Source organism: Vulpes vulpes, chromosome 2 (genome assembly GCF_048418805.1).
Source record: "Vulpes vulpes isolate BD-2025 chromosome 2, VulVul3, whole genome shotgun sequence".
NCBI lineage: Eukaryota > Metazoa > Chordata > Mammalia > Carnivora > Canidae > Vulpes > Vulpes vulpes.
In genome coordinates, this window is record NC_132781.1 from 152,643,750 (window position 1) to 152,663,549 (window position 19,800).

General features: G+C 38.6%; 1 protein-coding gene across 3 annotated transcripts in view; it reads right to left on the minus strand.

Moving 5' to 3' along the window:
* The window catches only part of WDTC1 (WD and tetratricopeptide repeats 1), a 62,008-nt gene that overhangs the window by 30,443 nt on the left and 11,765 nt on the right, over nt 1-19,800 (minus strand). For all 3 annotated transcript variants that reach the window (XM_026014591.2, XM_026014592.2, XM_072750663.1), the window contains exons 2-3: nt 14,255-14,402; nt 12,076-12,159 (exon numbers count right to left, since the gene is read on the minus strand). In XM_026014591.2, the coding sequence (XP_025870376.1) occupies nt 12,076-12,159; nt 14,255-14,302 (132 nt within the window). In that variant the 5' untranslated portion in view covers nt 14,303-14,402. The remainder of the gene's footprint in view (nt 1-12,075; nt 12,160-14,254; nt 14,403-19,800) is intronic.

Below are 19,800 nucleotides of genomic sequence, written 5' to 3' on the forward strand. Positions count from 1 at the left end.
ATATGGAGAAATCAGAACTCTCATTTCTCCTGGGAATGTAAAATGGTGCTGTCACCTGGAAAAACAGTTTGGCAGTTCCTCAAAAAATTAAACATAAAAACAAACAAAAACCATATGATTCAGCAATTTCACTCTTAGGTATAAACCTGAAGGAATGAAAATGTACAATCGACACAAAAGCTTGTCACAAATGTTCATAGCAGTATTCATAATGGCTGAAAAGTGGAAACAACCAAAATGTCTACCAACTATGAATGGATAAACAAAATGCAGTATATCCAAAATGGAATATTATTTGGCTATAAAAAAGAATGAAGTACTGACTTATGCTACAACATGGATGAATCGTAAAAACATCATGCTAAGTAAAATAAGCCAGAGAGAAAAGCCATGTATTGTATGAGTCCATTTTTATGAGAGGTCCAGAATAGGAAAATCCAGAGATAGCAAGTAGACTAGGGGCTGGCAGGGAGAGGGAATAACTAATATGGGTAAAGGGTTTCTTTGGGGGTGATAAATATGTCTAGAATTAGATAGTGGTGATAGTTATGCAACTTTGTGAATACACTAAAAAACACACTGAATCGTATACTTCAATAAAATAAAAAAGGAACTAAAAACAAGCCAACAAATTGGCGGCAGACTGGATTTGGCCCTGATATGCTGACCCCTGATCTGAAGGACATTCCTTGAAATCTCTCACAAAGTCAGGTCTCACTTCCATCTTTTTCTTTGGGTGACTATTTAATAAACTTGGTATATAATTTACTTCTCTATAAGGATATTATAAAAAGAATTCTGACAAGTCTTTGTTAGAATAAGGAAGAATAAAACTTCCCTGGTCTACTACTATATTCAAAAAGAAAACCAATCTAGTTTGATAGGACTTGTTTCTAGTGAATTTATGCTCAAATTATATAACAAAACAAAAAAGTAAATCAAGCCATATTGTGAAGGTGAGATATGTAATGTTTGCAACTTATATAAGGAAAATATTAAGAAAACTAATAAGGCAGGTGGCTCAGTCAGTTATGCAGCTGCCTTTGGCTCAGGGTCCTGGGATCAAGCCTCAAGTTGTACTTCCTGCTCAGTGGAGAGTATGCTTCTCCCTCTGCCCCTCCCCCTGCTTGTATGCTCTCTGTCTCTCAAATTAATTAAATAAAATCTTTTAAAAAAACTAATAAGGTAAAAAAAAAAAAAAACTAATAAGGCAAGAGAATAAATCCACTAAGCCAAGAACTATTTGTTAAACCAATTAATTAATTAATTAAAGTAAGCTCTACACCCAATGTGGGGCTTGACCTCATGACCCAGAGATCAAGAATTGCCTGCCCTAAAGATTTAGCCAGCCAGGTACTGCTCAACCCTTTCTAAAAAAGTAGACACATGGTTGAGGTAGGAAGGATTATGAACCGTGTGGCCAGACAAGCCTGATACAATGTTATTAATCATGTTTCTACCACTTATGTAACCTTGGAAATGCTAGATTTTACTTTTCTTATTTGTAAAGGAAGATCCTTTCCTTGCCCTCTCTCTACAGGTGTGGAACATTGTGCCAAGAAACCCCACAAGTGAAAGAAATAGAATGGATCAAAGTGTGGTCAAAACTTTAAAGTGGAACTTGGGAGATCCTGATGATGCACCAAAAATGAAAGTGTCCTGCAGAAAAATTTCAGGACCCTGTAGATTTCAGGATCCCTGCCCTGCAGGCTATAAACTGGAATCCCAGGATATTTGGCTCCTGTCCAGTTATGACATTAAAACTCACCAAGACAAGATGAGCTAGCACATGTAACTAAAGTGGGACGTGGAATGCTCAGCAAAGATGTCCAAGGAAAATACATACTAGAACATCTTAGAATTAATACTAATTAATATTAAACTTAAATCCTCTAATCTCAACTTCTTTTCTGGCTCTTACTCAGTTGCTGCCAATATACCAGTTCTTTTTATTTTCTCTTTTTAAAGATTTTATTTATTTTAGAGAGAGGCAGACAGCACAAGATCAGGGGCAGAGAGTGAGAGAGAGAATCTCATGCAGACTACACACTGAATGCAGAGCCCAACGTGGGATTCAATCCCAGGACCCTGAGATCATGACCTGGGCTGAAGCCAAGAATTGGATGCTTAACTGACTACACCACTCCTTGTATTTTCTTAATGAACATTTTAAACTTGTAAAAGTTTTATTTATTTTTTATTATTTATTTTTTGTCTTTTTATTTTATTTTTATTTTTAATATTTTTTAATTTAAAATAAATTTAGTTGACACATAGTGTATTATTAATTTCAGAGGAAGAATTTAGTGATTCATCAGTTGCATATAACACCTAGTGCTCATTACATCCTGTGCCCTTGTTACCCTAACCCCCACTCACCTTCCCTCCAGCAACCCTCAGTTTGTTTCCTATAGCTAAGAGTCTCATAGTTTGCTTCCTTCTGTTTTTATTTTTCCTTCCCTTCCCCTACGTTTTGTTTCTTAATTTCCACATGAGTGAAATCATATGGTATTTGTTTTTCCCTGACTTACTGCACTTATAGTATATAACATCCTCTAGTTCATCCACATCACTGCAACTGGCAAGATTCATTCTTTTTGATGACTAAGTAATATTTCATTGTGTGTATACATATGTGTGTGTATCTCACATCTTCTTTTATTCATTAAACTGTTAATGGACATCTGAGCTCTTTCCATGTTTTGGCCATTGTGGACGTTGCTGCTATAAACATTAGGATGTATGTACTCCCTGTGAATCACTGTTTTTATATCCTTTGGATAAATACCTAGAAGTGCAATTGCTGGGTTGTAGGGTAGTTCTATTTTTAACTTTTTTGAGGAACCTCCATACTGTTTGAGTGGCTGCACCAGTTTCTTTTTAAGTAATCTCTATACCCAATGTGGGGCTTAAACTCACAACCCCAATATCAAAGTCATATACTCTTCTAACTGAACCAGCCAGGCACCCCATAACTTTCTATTTTGGAACAATTTCAAACATATAAAAAAGGTACAAGAATAATACAAAAGCACCCATATATACCTTTCCCCTAATTCATTAATTGTTAACATTGCCACATTTGCTTACTCCCTCTCCCTTTCTCTCCTTTCTCTACACACATAATCCATTTTTTTTCCTGAACTATTTGAGAATAAGTTGTAGATTTCAGGACCCCTTACACATGCAACTACTTCAGTATATATTTCTAAGAATAAGATCATTCATTTTTTTTCTTTGTTTTGAGAGAGAGAGTGTGTGTGTGTGAGAGCTGGGAAAGGGGCAGAGGGAGAGTGAAAGAGAGAATCCCAAGCAGGCTCCACACATAGCATGGAGTCCAACATAATGCTCTATCTCACAATCCTGAGGTCATGATCTGAGCCAAAATCAAGAGATGGAGGCTTCACCAACTGAGCCACCCAGGCATCCCAAGATCATTCTTTTATTTAACCAGAGCACAATTATCAAAATTGAGAAATATGACACTGATATCATTGCATCACCATCATTTAATATGTAGTCCATATTAAAATTTCACCAACTGTCCAATAATGCTCTTTTGATTTTTCCTGATCTAGGATCCAATCTAGGATCCCAAACTGGGATGACAATGAGGTCAGCTTCTCTTTAGTCTCCCTTAACCTGGAACAACAGTTCCTCAGCCCATCTTGTTTTCTATGGCATTGACATTTTTGAAGAATATAGAGCTATCCTGGAGAAATGTTTCTTAATTTGGATTTGTCTGATTATCTTCTCATGATTAGATTTAGGTAATGAATTTTGACAGAAATACTCCCTAAGCAATTTTGTGTCTTTGTCATTGTACATAATTTGGTGGTATATGTGTACTATTTGTCTTGCTTAAGGTGGTATCTCTCAAGTTTCTCCCCTATAATTTTACTATTTTCCTTTTGTTATCTGTGAGGAAATACTTTTACGTTGTGCAAATAAAGGTCCTAATGTCTATAACATTTCCACTCAAAGGTTTCACTATTTGATTATTCTTGTCTGAATCAATTACTAGGATAATGTGGTATGATGTTTATAAAATGGTGATTTTTCAAACTCTATCATTTCTTCATTCAGGAGTTGGCAATCAACTGGAATAAAGGGCTTTTCTCTGTCCTTCTTCCCCTCCCATTCTTCTCTCCCTCCCTCTCTCTTACCAGTGTAACTCAGATATTTTTTATTTTTTATTTAATTCATTACTGTCACTATTCATCCTGATGTTCAAATAGTTGGGGATCCCTGGGTGGCTCAGCAGTTTAGTGCCTGCCTTTGGCCCAGGGTGTGATCCTGGAGTCCTGGGATCGAGTCCCGCATCAGCTCCCTGCATAGAGCCTGCTTCTTCCTTTGCCTGTGTCTCTGCCTCTCTATGTGTTTCTCATGAATGAATAAACAAACAAACAAACAAACAAACAAATAAATAAATAAATAAAATCTTTAAAAAAAAGATTGTCAAAGATTTGGCCAGTAGCATGCCTTTTGAGCTAGCCCCTGTGTCCTTTTTTTTTTTTTTTAGCCCCTGTGTCCTAATGATATCTCTCTTCTTTCATTTTTCATCTATTTCTTTGCTTTTTATCTTCTGCTAGAATATGTTGTACACTCCTTGTCTGAGACCTAGAATCTGTTATTTTTCTAAGACCTTTTAGTTTCTTTTTAGTGGGGAATGCTATTTATACAGCTTATAGTTATTGAGGTATTATTACTTCTGGACTCTATCAAAACATAGAGCTGGAAGTAATATGCAAGTATATATTAATATATACATATTTGTTAAACTATGAGTGCATATTTTAAAAAAGATTTTATTAATCTATTTGAGAGAGAGAGAGAAAGACAGCAAGAGACGGTGGGCACATATGAGCAAGGGGAAGGACAGAGGAAGAAGGAGAAGCAGACTCCCTTCCCCCCTGAGCAGGGAGCCCGAAGAGGGGCTTGATCCCAGAACTCTGCAGACTGAGCCACCCAGGTGCTCCAAACTATGAGTTCATATTGATACTAACTCCAATCCATTACCTTAGAGTTATTCTTTGCCTTTCCTTATTCCATATCTAAATTTCCTTTCTCCCATAGTGAGAACAACATTGATATATTATATATGAAGAAATGTGTGGGAAATATCAGAAAGGGAGACAGAACATAAAGACTCCTAACTCTGGGAAACGAACTAGGGGTGGTGGAAGGGGAGTGGGGGTGAATGGGTGACGGGCACTGAGGGGGGCACTTGACGGGATGAGCACTGGGTGTTATTCTGTATGTTGGTAAATTGAACACCAATAAAAAATAAATTTATTTAAAAAAATAAAAAATAAAAGTAAAACTCTTCCAAAATGTCCAGAAAAAAGTCGCCTCCCTTTTCTCAACCTCTTTACCCTTTATCTTCCATCCACTAGGGGTGACCGATTTCACTAGTTTCTGCTTATCTATTCTATGCTTGTGTTGGCAAAAATATGTAGGTACCTCTATAAATTCTTATTCCCCTTCTTTTGTTACACTAAAATTGGCAAAAATTATATTAAAATAGTCCTTAAACATATGGAAAAGATATCCAATTTGACTCATAAGAGAAATATAACTTAAAAATATACTGAGATACCATTTTTCATCTGTTAGAATGGTAAAAAACAAATTCCAAAGCCTAACATCCCAGTCTGTTGCTGAGTGGTGGAGAAGCAGACACTCTCATGGATTACTACGGGGAAGGCAAAATGGTGCAACTCTCATGGAGGAAAATTTGGTAATGTCTAACAAAACCATATATGTGTTTACCCTCTGGCTAGCACTATTACTTCTAGGTTTTTACCCTAAAGATACATCTCCAGCCAAACTAAAATACATATACACAAGGTTATTCATGATGGTATTGTTGTAATTATAAACTATTAGAAACAACTCTGAGTCCACACATGGGAAATTCACTGAATAAATCTTGGCTATGGGACGCCTGGGAGGCTCAGCAGTTGAGCGCCTGCCTTTGGCCCAGGGCATGATCCTGGAGTTCCAGGATGGAGTTCCACATCGGGTATCAGGCTCCCTGCATGGAGCCTGCTTCTCCCTCTGCCTATGTCTCTGTGTGTGTGTGTCTCTCTCTCTCTGTGTCTCTCATGAATAAATAAAATATTTAAAAAATAAAAAATCTTGGCTCATCTACATAATATAGTACTATCCAGTTATGAAAAAGAACTCTACGAACTGATACAAGTGATTTCCAAGATACACTGGTAAATGAAAAGAGTGTGTGTGTGTATGTATACATATATATAATCTCAAGTCATGCCTCACTGATTCTTCATCCTCAAAAAGTCCTCAAAGTCAGTCAACCTTCAACCCCTCTATTCTCTCTTTACATACTGCCTTATGTTCTTACTTCCCTTCCTATTCCCCTAAGAATCCATGATTCATTACTAAAATCATACTCTTCCAACATTTATCAGACAGAACCCCAACCCTGGATGATATTCTAGCTCTCCTGTATCTTCTTCTTCTTCTTCTTCTTTTTTTTTTTTTTTTAAGATTTTATTTATTTATTCATGAGAGAGAGAGGCAGAGACACAGGCAGAGGGAGAAGCAGGCTCCACACAGGGAGCCCGATGGAGGACTTGATCTCGGGACCCCAGGATCACACCCTGAAATGATGGCAGACGCTCAACCACTGGGCCACCCAGGCATCCCTCTCCTCTATCTTCAACTTCCCTTTCTATACTGATTCTTTCCCTGTGTAATTAAATAAGCCCAAGTTCCTCTAATCTGGAAAAGTACTTCCTTTTTTAACAAAAAAAAAAAAAAAATTTATTTATTTATTTGAGAGAGAGAGAGAGACACACACACACGCAGAGACACAGGCAGAGGGAGAAGCAGGCTCCATGTAGGGGGCCTGACATGGGACTGAACTGGATCCCAGGTCTCCAGGATCACGCCCTGGGCTGAAGGCGGCACTAAACCGCAGAGCCACCCAGGCTGCCCAGAAAAGTACTTCCTTTATGCCAAATTTACATCTAGTTATGGCCTTCCACTTCTCTTCCCCTTCATAGCTAGACTGAAAGAGTAGCTATTCTCAATATTTTCACTGTCTTACTTCCCAGTAATTCCTCAACCCATTTCTATCATCTACACCATACATACAAAAATGGCTCATGCCAAGGTTACTATTCAGCTTCCTTGCCCTTAATCAATGGACACTTCTTAATCCTTATCTTACTTGGCCCCTGGTAGTATTTGATAGTGCTGACCACTTCCTCAATGAAACTTTCTTCTGGGTTCTGTAGCATCACCGTCTCTTTTCTTTCCTATTCCTTAGTTACTCTTTCTTGGTACCTTTTGCATATTCTTCCTTGTTCACTGGCCCTTACGTTGGTCTTCTTTAGGTCTCTACCTTAGGCTTTCTTCCCACTACACATTCCCCAAAGGGAACCAAAGTTTTGGTTCACTGATCCAATCACTATGGTGCTTACTGCTCCCAAATCAACATCTCCAGTATATACCTCTATCTTAAGCTCAGACCCAAGTATTCCAACTACTTATCCAGAAAGCACCAAATAACACACAGCATACAGCTCCAGAACATCCATACTGAGCTTGTTATCTTTCCCCTCAAACCTATTCCTTTTCCAGTGCTCTCTAACTTAGTGAATGATACTACATGTCAGGCAAGCCAGAAACTTGACCTTCACTCTTGACTCCCCCTTTCCTAACTTTTCATATCAAGTCACCAAGAATTCTGTTTATTCTATCTCTTAAATGACTTTTTTTAAAAGATTTATTTATTTATTCATGAGAGAGACTGAGAGAGAGAGGCAGAGACACAGGCAGAGGGAGAAGCAGGCTCCATGCAGGGAGCCCGACGTGGGACTCGATCCCGGGTCTCCAGGATCAGACCCTGGGATCAGTTTAGAAGGCAGTGCTAAACTGCTGAGCCACCTGGTTAATACAAAGTTAATACATTTTAAATGAAAAGTATATATATTTTCTAAGACAAAAGAATTTAATGAAAAGAGAGGCATTGCTTTACATAATGTCTAGCTTAATGGAAGGTAATTGGGTTCTCATATCTACTTTTGTATTGTCTGCTGCAATATGTTATTTTGGTTGATTGGAGTATATAATGAAAATACAGCATCACAAAGATAAGTAGTTGCAATATGGAGGAGTATTTTAATACTCTTTTCAGATAATTCTAGATATTCTTCTTTGATACTGCACCAAAACTTCACAAGTAATGGTTTCTTAAGTTAGAGTGTAGAATCTGAAACCATATAAATGAACTATTGGTACCCTGCTATGTTAAAATGCCTTGGTCTAGTACATATTATGCATAGGTCTTTTTTTTTATGCATAGGTCTTTTAAACATGTATGAGTCTATTACACCATACATTTGTCATTTTGAAAACAGTGACTCACTGAATTTAAAGATATTCAATGTTAACATTCATTGTACATTATTACCACAGATCCTGTCAAAAAACCCTTTTAAGTATTGAGAAGTTATCAAGCTCATTGCAGCAGATACAAGTTTTCCTATATTCTATTTTTTGTTTTTTGGTTTTTTTCCCTAGATGTTCAAGTTTTATCCTTAGCAACAAATACTGTCAGTTGTTTTTCTTGAATTAACTGCTCAGTTCATTTATTTTTAAGAAAAAGTACACCAAATACTCATATTTGAATAACCAGTTTTTGTCTGGTTCTTTCAGATAGTAGTACTTCATGAAAAAAGTGGTTGGTTGGGCTTGCAACTCAAACAATTGCACCAGTGCTCTTTCCTCAAGACAACCATCATAGTGCAGTGTGCACTAGTAGTACTTTATGTACCCATAAAGTAGTGCATAGTAGTACCCATAGTGCAGTGTGCACTAGTAGTACTTTATGTACCCACTTCCCATCCCCAATACAGAATACTAAAGAGATGTGTACATAAGGGTTTAGATTTTTTTTCATAAGGTGTTTTTAAAAAATTTATTTATTTATTTATTCATGAGAATAACAGAGAGACAGAGAGATAGATAGAGAGGCAGAGACATAGGCAGAGGGAGAAACAGGCTCCACGCAGGGAGCCCAATGTGGGACTTGATCCCGGGACTTCAGGATTATGCCATGAGCCAAAGGCAGGGGCCAAACCACGGAGCCACCCAGGGATCTCCAAGGGTTGAGATTTAATAAAACTAGTAACTTTTACTGCTTCACATCAAGGACATTTTAAGTAAAACCTGTTTTGTTTTGTTACTGCAAATGCATGGCTTTAATAAGTCAATGACAATTTGTTGCTGTTTGCTTTAATTCATGCTAAGATAAATAAATGTATTAAAAATGATGTTTTCAGGGTGCCAGGTAGCTCAGTTGGTTAAGCATCTGCCTTCAGCTCATATCATGATCTCAGGGTCCTGGGTTTGAGCTGTTCATCAGGCTCTCTGCTCAGTGGGAAGTCTGCTTCTCCCTCTCCCTCTGTGCTCTCTCAATTAAGTAAATAAATAAAATCTTTTTTAAAAATTATGTTTTCAAATAATTTTTTAGAAATATGGGAAAGCAATCATGATTGAAAAGTATAAAAGAGTTTACCAAATTGTTTAAATGGTACAAGGCCCATTTTGTGGGCAAAAAAATTTATATAAGCATGGGAAAAAAATGAAAGACTTAAGAATCATAATTGTTATCACTGAACTAGCTCTCTATGATCCAGGCACTGTGTTAGTGCTTCACACAAATCTCATTTAACCAACACAACAATTCTCAGTTACTGCTCTATTTCACAGATCTATTTCACAGATCAGGAAGCTAGGGATAACCTGTACAAGGCCATACAGCTCAAGGAAACAGGTTTTTAAAAATTAACTTATTGGGGGATTCCTGGGTGGTGCAGCAGTTTGGCGCCTGCCTTTGGCCCAGGGCGCGATCCTGGAGACCCGGGATTGAATCCCACGTCGGGCTCTCGGTGCATGGAGCCTGCTTCTCCCTCTGCCTATGTCTCTGCCTCTCTCTCTCTCTCTGTATGACTATCATAAATAAATAATAAAAAAATTAATTATGAAAAAAAAAGAAGCATTACATGGCATCAGCCTATGCCTTCCCTCCACCATAGGTCAGGCCCTTGTTCCTGACCTCCTGCCCATTGCTTTCTCCAACCTCTCTCTTTAAAAAAAAAAAAAAAAAAAAAAAATTAACTTATTTATTTATTAAATATTTTATTTATTCATGAGAGACACACACACACACACACAGAGAGACAGAAAGAGAAAGAGAGGGGGGGTGGGCAGAGACACAGGCAGAGGGAGAAGCAGGCTCCATGCAAGGAGCATGACGTGGGATTTGATCCCAGGTCTCCAGGATCAGGCCCTAGGCTGAAGGCGGCCCTAAACCGCTGAGCCACCCGGCTGCCTGGAAACAAGTTTTAAAACTAAATTTATCCAGCTGTAATACCCATTTATTAACTAGTATTCTGCTTTATAACATCCAAGGGCAGCCTACCAGATGTTAATTATATTTATCTCTAAATGATAGAATTTAAAGTAATTTTATTTTTTTCTCTATATTTTTCTAATCCATATTTTCTACTTTGATAATATTTATTACTTCTATAATCAGAAAAATTATAAGTGAAAGTTGTGAAGAATACTTGGTAACATGGAGAAAAGGATTATTATATGTTAAGATCCAAAATTCAATGTAGAGTAGGATTACAATCACGTGAAAATATGCAAGAGATAAAAGGAAGTACACAAAATGCTAATAGTAATTCTATTAGGGAAATGGGACTAAGAAGTAATTTTTATTAATTTTTATCTTTTCAAGATTATTATTAATGTAGTTATTTTTTTTTAAAGATTTTATTTATTTATTCATGAGAGACACACACAGAGAGAGAGAGAGAGAGAGAGAGAGAGAGGGGAAGAGACACAGGCAGAGGGAGAAGCAGGCTCCATGCAGGGAGCCTGACATGGGACTCGATCCCAGGTCTCCAGGATCATGTCCTAGGCCAAAGGTGGTGCTAAACCGCTGAGCCACCTGGGCTACCCTATTAATGTAGTTATATTTTAAAACGGATAAAAGTATATAATTAAAAGAAAATAGTAACAATCATCTGTAAATCGCACTACCTCGAGATAACACTTGTGAACATTCAAAAAATTTCTGTCTAGTCTTCTTCTAAGATCAACATGATCATTTATAAACACGAACTTGAAGGAAGCAAAGAGAATTCTAACTCAACCTGCAGATAACACTAAGTTGGACAGGACAGCTAAAAGTTGGATTAAAAACATGATTTATGGGGCCCCTGGGTGGCTCAGTCAGTTAAATGTTTGCCTTCAGCTCAAGTCATGATCCCGGGATCCTGGGATCAAGCCCGTTGTCAGGCTCCCTGCTCAGTGAGGAGCCTGCTTCTCCCTCTCCCCGCTGCTGGTGTTCTCTCTTGCTATCTGTGTGGCTATCTCTGTGCTATCTATGTCTGTCTCTCTCAAATAAATTAAAATCTCAAAAAAAAAAAAAAAAAAAACATGATCTGGAGGAAGGAAAGGGACTGGAACTAACATTATGGAGTGTCTCTGTGTTAGACATAATGAAAAAACTGAACTTCTGGACCGAGGACCTGGCTCTCCATGGACTGGACAACATTGGAGAAGGTGTTGGACCTTTCTAAACTTTGTTTTTAAAGACCTATTTCCTATATACCTCCCCACAACATTACTTTGAAGCTAGAATGAGAAAGCGCGTGTGTGTGTGTGTGTGTGTGTGTGTGTGTGTGTATGTAAAAACACTATGTAAACTCTAACTTCCTCTGCAAAGGTAAGATTATTGTCCATGCCAATAGTAAAAACAGTGGTATGCCTTTCAACAATCTTTTTTTTTCCAAGCACAAAGCAAATAATATGATCAAAAAACAATTTCTGTGTGACCATGCCAATCACTAACTTTGATTCACCTGCCTATATTTACCTGCCCAATAAAACTGCTGGAAAGGAGAGGTAACCATCAGATATGACCTGCAGAGAAAATCTTGTTTATGCCTTGATTAATGCAAAAGATTACAGACAGAGAATGGAGAGCCAGCTATCTGCACCTAGGATGCAAACTGGATTTCTTACCTGTAGCTCTGCTTCCAGGCCCAGCCGTCTGATAAAGGGGTCAGTGACATGGTAGCGCCGCTCAAAGCTCAGGGCACCTCGCTCCTGGGGAACAAAAACAAATTCACAGTTTCATTAATTCAATCCAACATGACTTATGATGTGCCTATTATGTATCCAGCACTGTGCTGGGCACCACAGGAGTTATGAAATGTAACAAGAAGTTGGCCTGCAGGAGCCTGCACTATACTTGGGCAGGGATTATAGAGAATAATAAAAGACTGTAAAATTAAGCACTAAATTGTGCTTGTTGGGTTACAAAAAAAAAAGGAAGAAGAAGAAAGAAGAAAGAAGAAAGAAGAAAGAAGAAAGAAGAAGAAGAAGAAAGAAGAAAGAAGAAAGAAGAAAGAAGAAAGAAGAAGAAAATTGAAAACAACAAACAGGGACACCTGGGTGGCTCAGTGGTTGAGTGCCTGTGTTTGGCTCAAGTCATGATCCAGGTGTCCTGAGATCAAGTCCTGAATCAGGCTTCCCGCAGAAAGCCTGCTTCTTCTGCCTCTATGTCTCTGCCTCTCTCTCTCTGTGTCTCTCATGAATAAATAAATAAAATCTTAAAAAAAAAAGAAAACAACAGAGTTTCCATTTTTAGGTTAGAGAGGGTGGGCACCATTTTTAGGACACATATTGTGGGGGATATTCAAAGAAAATAAATAACTTGCATGGTTCCTCCAACTCTATGATTCTATGCCTCTAGGAAATGATCCTAGCCCTTGAGGGTCATCCATGCTAACGAAATTACAAAAAACCCCACAAACGGACAAAGCTCCCAAAGAATTCAGGGATGCAAGGAAAAACACATGAAACATAGATTGTTGTGCACCAAGTACATGGCTCATGTAGAGGCATACACTCAATCCTTTTTGATGATGATCACAGCTTATGCTGCATACCACTTAATTTTTAAAAGATTTTTAAAAAGATTTTTATTTATTTATTCATAAGAGACACAGTGAGAGAGAGAGAGAGAGAGAGAGAGAGAGAGAGAGAGGCAGAGATATTGGCTGAGGGAGAAGCAGGCTCCCTGCAAGGAGCCCGATGTGGGACTTGATCCCGGGATCATGCCCTGGGCCAAAGGCAGACACTCAACCACTGAGCCACCCAGGTGTCCCTAAAAGATTTTTTTTTTTTAAGGGTTTCATGTTCTTTTTTTTTTTTTTAATTTTTATTTATTTATGATAGGAACACAGTGAGAGAGAGAGGCAGAGACACAGGCAGAGGGAGAAGCAGGCTCCATGCACCAGGAGCCTGACGTGGGATTCGATCCCGGATCTCCAGGATCGCGCCCTGGGCCAAAGGCAGGCGCCAAACCACTGCACCACCCAGGGATCCCCCTAAAAGATTTTTAATTAAAAAAAAATTTTAGCACTTAAAACCTTTTCAAAGAACTTCCTCATGTTCTTTCAGATTTCACTCTCTATGATCAGCCTAAAGACAGACATTATTATCATTTAACAACAGAAAACACAGGGAGGTAATTGACTCAAGTCTTATAGGTAATTAGGTCAGTGGTGAGATTAAGCTCCTGACCCCAGCTTGGAGCTCTTAATACAGCAGCATATCATGTCTTGCTGGAAACTCTTCCATTAAATCCCTGCGCTCTTTAATGTGGGTTTCTCTGACAAAGCCTGGGCAACCTTGCTAAATAAACTTGACTGCCTGTCATCCATTCATCTCACAGAATGTACAAACTGCACAAGTCAGGTGCAGGAGACCCTTAAAGAAATGGAAGAGTCTATGTGAACTGGGACTAAGACTCTTCCAGGCTCTGTTACATGTACAACTTAGCAGGTGGAGCAACACGAAGATGCCATATTTTCTCCTGCTGCACCCCCACACACACCTATATATGCACACATCTGTGTATACACATGCACAACACACTGATGGCTCCCTTCTCTCACCAGCCTCCATTAATTTCAGCAGTTACACAGCATGGGGACAGAGGAGTCTCCATGATTTCCCTGTTCTTGGGCAAAAGATGGGAGTCAAGAGACCTTCATTCTAGTCCTGGGTCTGCCACTAACTAGTTGTGTGACTTCAAGCAAGTCACCAACTCCAAACCTCAGTTTCTTCAGCTGTAAAATGAATCTGTTAGGAAGAAAGGACCTCATGCTCTGGTTCAAAGGTCTAAGCTGCTTACCTTGATCTGCCTACGGATGAGGTCTCTAGTTATGTTGACTTTTGCCATCTTCTCTTAATGGATTCAACAGCAGGAAGCTATAGAAGGATCTTCAGGACCCTTGAGCATTCCAGCCAAGCCCAGGTCCACAAGACACACATTTAATTACCTGGGGAAAAAAATAATCAAACCCTGAGGAATGGAATAAGGTGGCTTCAGAGTTCTGGTTCCATCCCTAAAACAGCCCACCAGCCTACCTAGTGAACTGGCTACTGCCTGTGATTTAGGACACAGTGGGCTGGCCCTGCTGCTTAGCGTTGAAGAACCTCTGGAAGGTGAAAGGGTGGTGTGTGTGTTTGTGTGTGTGTGTGTGTGTGTGTGTGTGTGTGTGTGTGGTGGGGGAGACAATGACTCAGAGCCACAGGAAGTATGGGAACAAACACAGACGGAGTCATGTATGCTTCACCAGAAAATGGAGGGTTGGGTAGCAGTAAGAAGGATGGTGGGAGCGTATCCTGAAAATAAGAACAAGGCATGCAGCAAGAAAGATTCAAATTTCACTTGCTCACTATGCATCTGTGGCAACCAGTCTTCTCATATTTTGAATCCCTGACCCTCATCTTGGTTCTTTCCAAAACCAAATCAGTATCAATATAGAGTACTCAACCCTCTAACAGATTCAGAGAATCAAAGAGTGGACAGGAAATGTAAAGGTAGTTATGGCTAAGATCCAATCTAATAAAGAAATCCCTCTTCAACATCCTGGTAGGTAGGCTTTCAGTCTCACTCACCTCTTGAACCAACTTATTTCTTTGTAATAAACTATGATGGTTAGAAAGATCTACTAATCTCATTTATGATAACTTACCATTAGAAAATGCAAAAATACAAGAAATGCAAAAGTTCTATACCCAAGCATATTCATTACAGATTTTGTTTTTATTTTATTTTTATTTTAAGTAGGCTCCATGCCCAACACAGGGCTCAAACTCAGGACCCTGAGATCAAGAGTCCCATGTTCTACCAACCAAGTACCCCTATCATAGACTTTATTAAAAAAAAATTTAAAGTGCCCAAATTTCCAATTATAGAGGAATGGCTCAGCAATGTATAGCCATATGATATTAAGCAGCATTAGAAATGCTTAAAGCTATGTTGAAAAAAGGAAAAATAAAATAATAATAGCCATCTTTGAAGAGTAGTGTGATTTTTTCCTTCTGTTTTTTGATATTTTCAATTTTTTCCTATAAAAGCACATTAATATTGCAATCGGGGGAAAACGCTAGAGGAAAAAACAAACACTAGGCTTTAAAGGAAAGTTCTGCCTCCTGTTATTTCCAACTTTTGGTCTTGGTTGTACCAATGAAGCCACATAGAAGGTCTGGTCTTTCTTCCCCATTATAGCCCTCTGTGCTGTGGTGATGGCTTTCAGGACCCACCAAGCCTCTCTGCCAACCCTCCCAAGCCACCAGGATTCTCAAGACTGCTTCTGGATCTCCTGGCCCTGGTTTTCCATCAGCTGCCCTCCTACAGATTCCTAGCACACCCTCCTGAAATCACTCTCCACCTGACCTGTAAGCAGACTCCTTTTCCTTTGGCATATAATCACAAAAGAAACTATATAAACACTATATCATTGCAAATTTTATTCTTTAGCATTAGGCACACAGCAGGGCAATAAAAATCTTACTGATTAGATGTTCACACTCAGCCCAAGTTCTTTGGGACTTATGTCTTCATGATCTATTTTGGGATCATAAACTCTTAAAAGGGCAAGAGCCTTCCCTCACAATGTGGGAGCCACTCAGTATTGCATCTTAGGATTACCAGGGAGATATGGAAGTCACTGGCATTGTTTAGAATCATAAAACCTGTGAACATGAAGAACACCTAGGGATGCCAACTGAAAACTATGGTTTCATGATAACTTTTCCAGGGGTATCTGGCCAACAAATTAAAAATGTGAATTTGGATAGATTAGCATAAACTAATGCTGGCCTGCAATTATGTTTATAGTTATGGTTTGTGATACAATGGTCAACTTCCCCATCTTCCAAAACAACAGCAACAACAACAACAGTAATTTCCCCCACAATCACCAAGAATATACGGTGAGACCTATCAGAATGGAAAGAACACCAAAATCAGTGAGTATATCTGGTATTAAGTAAGCTATGCAGCCTTGGTCAAGTCTCAGTCTCTCCACGTAGGCTCTTATTCCTGTGTCTCACAGGCACAGGAAGAACTAGGACAAACACCGAAGGGGCCACAAGTGCTTCAGCCTCAACACTTTTTTTCTTGGAAGATTACTAAAAAGGCCAAATGATATAATGTAGGTACAAGTTTTTTCTTTAATTTTATTCTTAGAATAATATACTATTATCTGCTAAGAAATAGCAAGTTGACAAATATACCCTTACTATGTACCAGGAATTGTGCTAAGGGCTTAATATACACAGACACATCAACCTCAGACCTTAAGTAGGATCTGGTATCAAAGAATCAGAGGACCATGGAGAGTCCATGCTGGCAGCAAAGTGTGGCTATAGTGGTCGTTAAAGTCCAGTCAGCTGGTCATAGTGGTGTAAGCCCTATAAGCGGCAGCAGTGACCTCAGGGATTGGTTCTGTGAATGATTTTGGCTGAGAGTCCTGGCTACTACCCAACTTCCCTTGTTCTAGCCCATTCTTCAAGCCTGGCTTTGTGGCCTTCCCTGATATTTTGTTAGTTTCCCTAATAACCTTTCAGTATCAGCCAAAGTTGGTTTCTGTTGCTTACAGCTACAAATCCTGCCTGAAAGAGAAGAACCCTCTCAAAAGATGACACTCAGGGTGAAACGTGAATGGGAAGAAGTCACAAAGAACTTGGGGAGGGTGCTTTTGAGGAGAAAGAACAACCACTGTTAAAAGAGTACAGGAGAAGACTGGTTCAAAAAGCTTGTATGGTGGATGCTGTTACTATCATGATCTCACAGAACAGGAAACAGAGTCATGGACACGAAACAATTTTCACAATGTCACACAGGTAATAAGTGAAGCTAGAGCAGAGACTCAAGCCCAGAGCTATATGTACACTATCACTTTGTATGTATGAATAAATCATGTAATTTCCTAGAGTAATGTTCACTATGATAATATACCATAGGAGTCAACTAAATTGTTACTACTCATTCATTAATTTTCTTAAAACAATAACTGGGTTTGTACTAAGTATCAGGCACTGCGCTAGACATGGGGGAATACTGACTGGGATGAAAGACACAGCACCCAAGAAAGCAGAAAATCAAAGGCAAGTGACTTTAGCTAAGATTGGTGTGTGTTTACAAAAATGAAAAGGTGGGACGCCTGGGTGGCTCAGTGGTTGAGTGTCTGCCTTTGGCTTAGGGCGTGATCTGGGTCCGGGAATCAAGTCCCACATCAAACTCCCTGTGAGGAGCCTGATCCCTCTGTCTATATCTCTGCTTCTCTCTGTGTCTCTAAGGCATAAATAAATAAAATCTTAAAAAAAAAAAAACTAAAAGAACAGAAGAGAAACAACAGAAAAAGTAGACACACACACAAAAGCCATTACAATTCAGATAAATGGTAAAATGAAAACTGGGATTTAAAACAATATCAGACAGGTAGGCAGAGATTTAAAAATCAAAAGGTCTAATTTAATAAAACTACTGCTCCATTAGTATTTTGGTTAACACTTCTGATCCCCTCCTAAGAAGAAATGATAGCATACCAGCAGACAGCTCATTCTAGAGCACAGCCCATCTTCACTCCCCTTTCAGGAAACATGGATTCAGTACCTTCTACAAACTTTTTTAGGCAGGCAATCATTAACTGGAAACACTTCTAAGCAGAGATTATTTAAAAGGTTCACATTAGGAGGGAAATACCCCCATATCTATAAGGGGCATAATTAGTTTCATACTTTGATTCAAAAGTCCCCCAAATACAAATAACAAAATCAATAAAGGAATAGTCATTTGAATATGAAGAAAATTAATCACAGTCAAAATTTAAAAGCATTATTTTAAGGAGTGTCCTGGAATAGTAAATTCCATAGAACAAAGAGAACTCACAGATATAGAATGACATGATGGAGATTTTAGAATTGAAGAAAGGAAGTTATATATTTATGATTAAACACCAGAAAAGACTACATCAAGGGGATTTCTATCTCTGGTGCAGTATGCAAATAATGTGTTCAGTTCTGCCGAGATGCAAAAATACTGAAATAAGTGACTTCAAGAATCCATAAGATAACATTTTCAATGCCTAGTATTCCAGCACCACACGAGACTTTGAAAATACAGCAAAGAACAAGCCAAACACAGACCATTCTCTTCAAGAGCACACGATATAGTTGTCATGAATTGAGTATCAATGGCACCAAGGCTATTGTGACCAGAACACCTTAAAGGGACTGAAAAAGGCCAATTTAAGCAAATGACCAAAATGAACAGCTAGACAGTAAATTCAGAAGGAACAACAAGAATAATAAATTAAATCTTATTTATGCTCATTTACTCATACATCTTAGAAGAAAGCACAAAAATGACAGTGGGGAAAAACAAACTAAACATGGCAGGAGAGCAAGAAAGGGCACTTGGAAATCACAAGCAAAAAACTAGGACTGTAACAAACCACAACCAACTTTTAATGTGTATTCTTCATTCTAAGGATAGCACAGTGAACTTATGTTCATCTTAAAGCTCTAATGACATTGAGGACTAATTAGCAGAACAAGAAAGCTCAATAAGAACATTTCTCTAGGTAAAGTACAAAGGTTTAGGAATGGCATCTGCTGTCATTGAGGATACTGCAAGCCAACTCTAGTTGACAATAAAAGAAGGAAGAAGGAAGCCAGCTTCTGGGAGTTGGGAATATGAAAAATATAAAAAATGCTTAAGGCACAGAGGAAAACATATGACATAATGTTAGAGTAAATATGAGCTCCCATGCATATGATATACCTCCCAAAAGGTATATTCTACTCCTAGAGTCTGAAATGCCTAGCATGTCGCCACTTAACCCTATCTCTTCCACAAATTTTTAACTCAGGCTATTGGAAAACTTTCTACCATGGGCAGATCTCTGCTATTACAAAGGAAGTTAATAAGAAATTTCAGTTAACAGCTCAATTTGGAGGAATTAATCTACTTCCTAATGCAAAAGGAAAAAGGTACTAGTAATATAATAGCTTGAGGTTAACAGGCCTTAGAACAAAGTACACCTGGCAAAGATAACTCATTTGGAACCAAAGATTGAATGGTAATATCCAAATAAACATGAGGAGCCACCCATATCAGGTGTGCCATAGTCCTTGTTTGGACTCTGGTAGCAGAAAGGGAAGCAAACTTAAAATACTTAGGTACTTGGGCCTCAAATCCAGCCCTCTCTTACCGATTAGTACCTACTTAGGCAAGTTACTCAACCCTTCTGAGTTTCAATTTCCTTATGTGTAAAATGGGGATGCTCATCTACTTAAATTGGTTGTTGGAGGAATAAATGATAAAATATATATGAAGGTACAGGTACAAATAGTACCTGGATTACAGTAGGTGCTCAACAGATG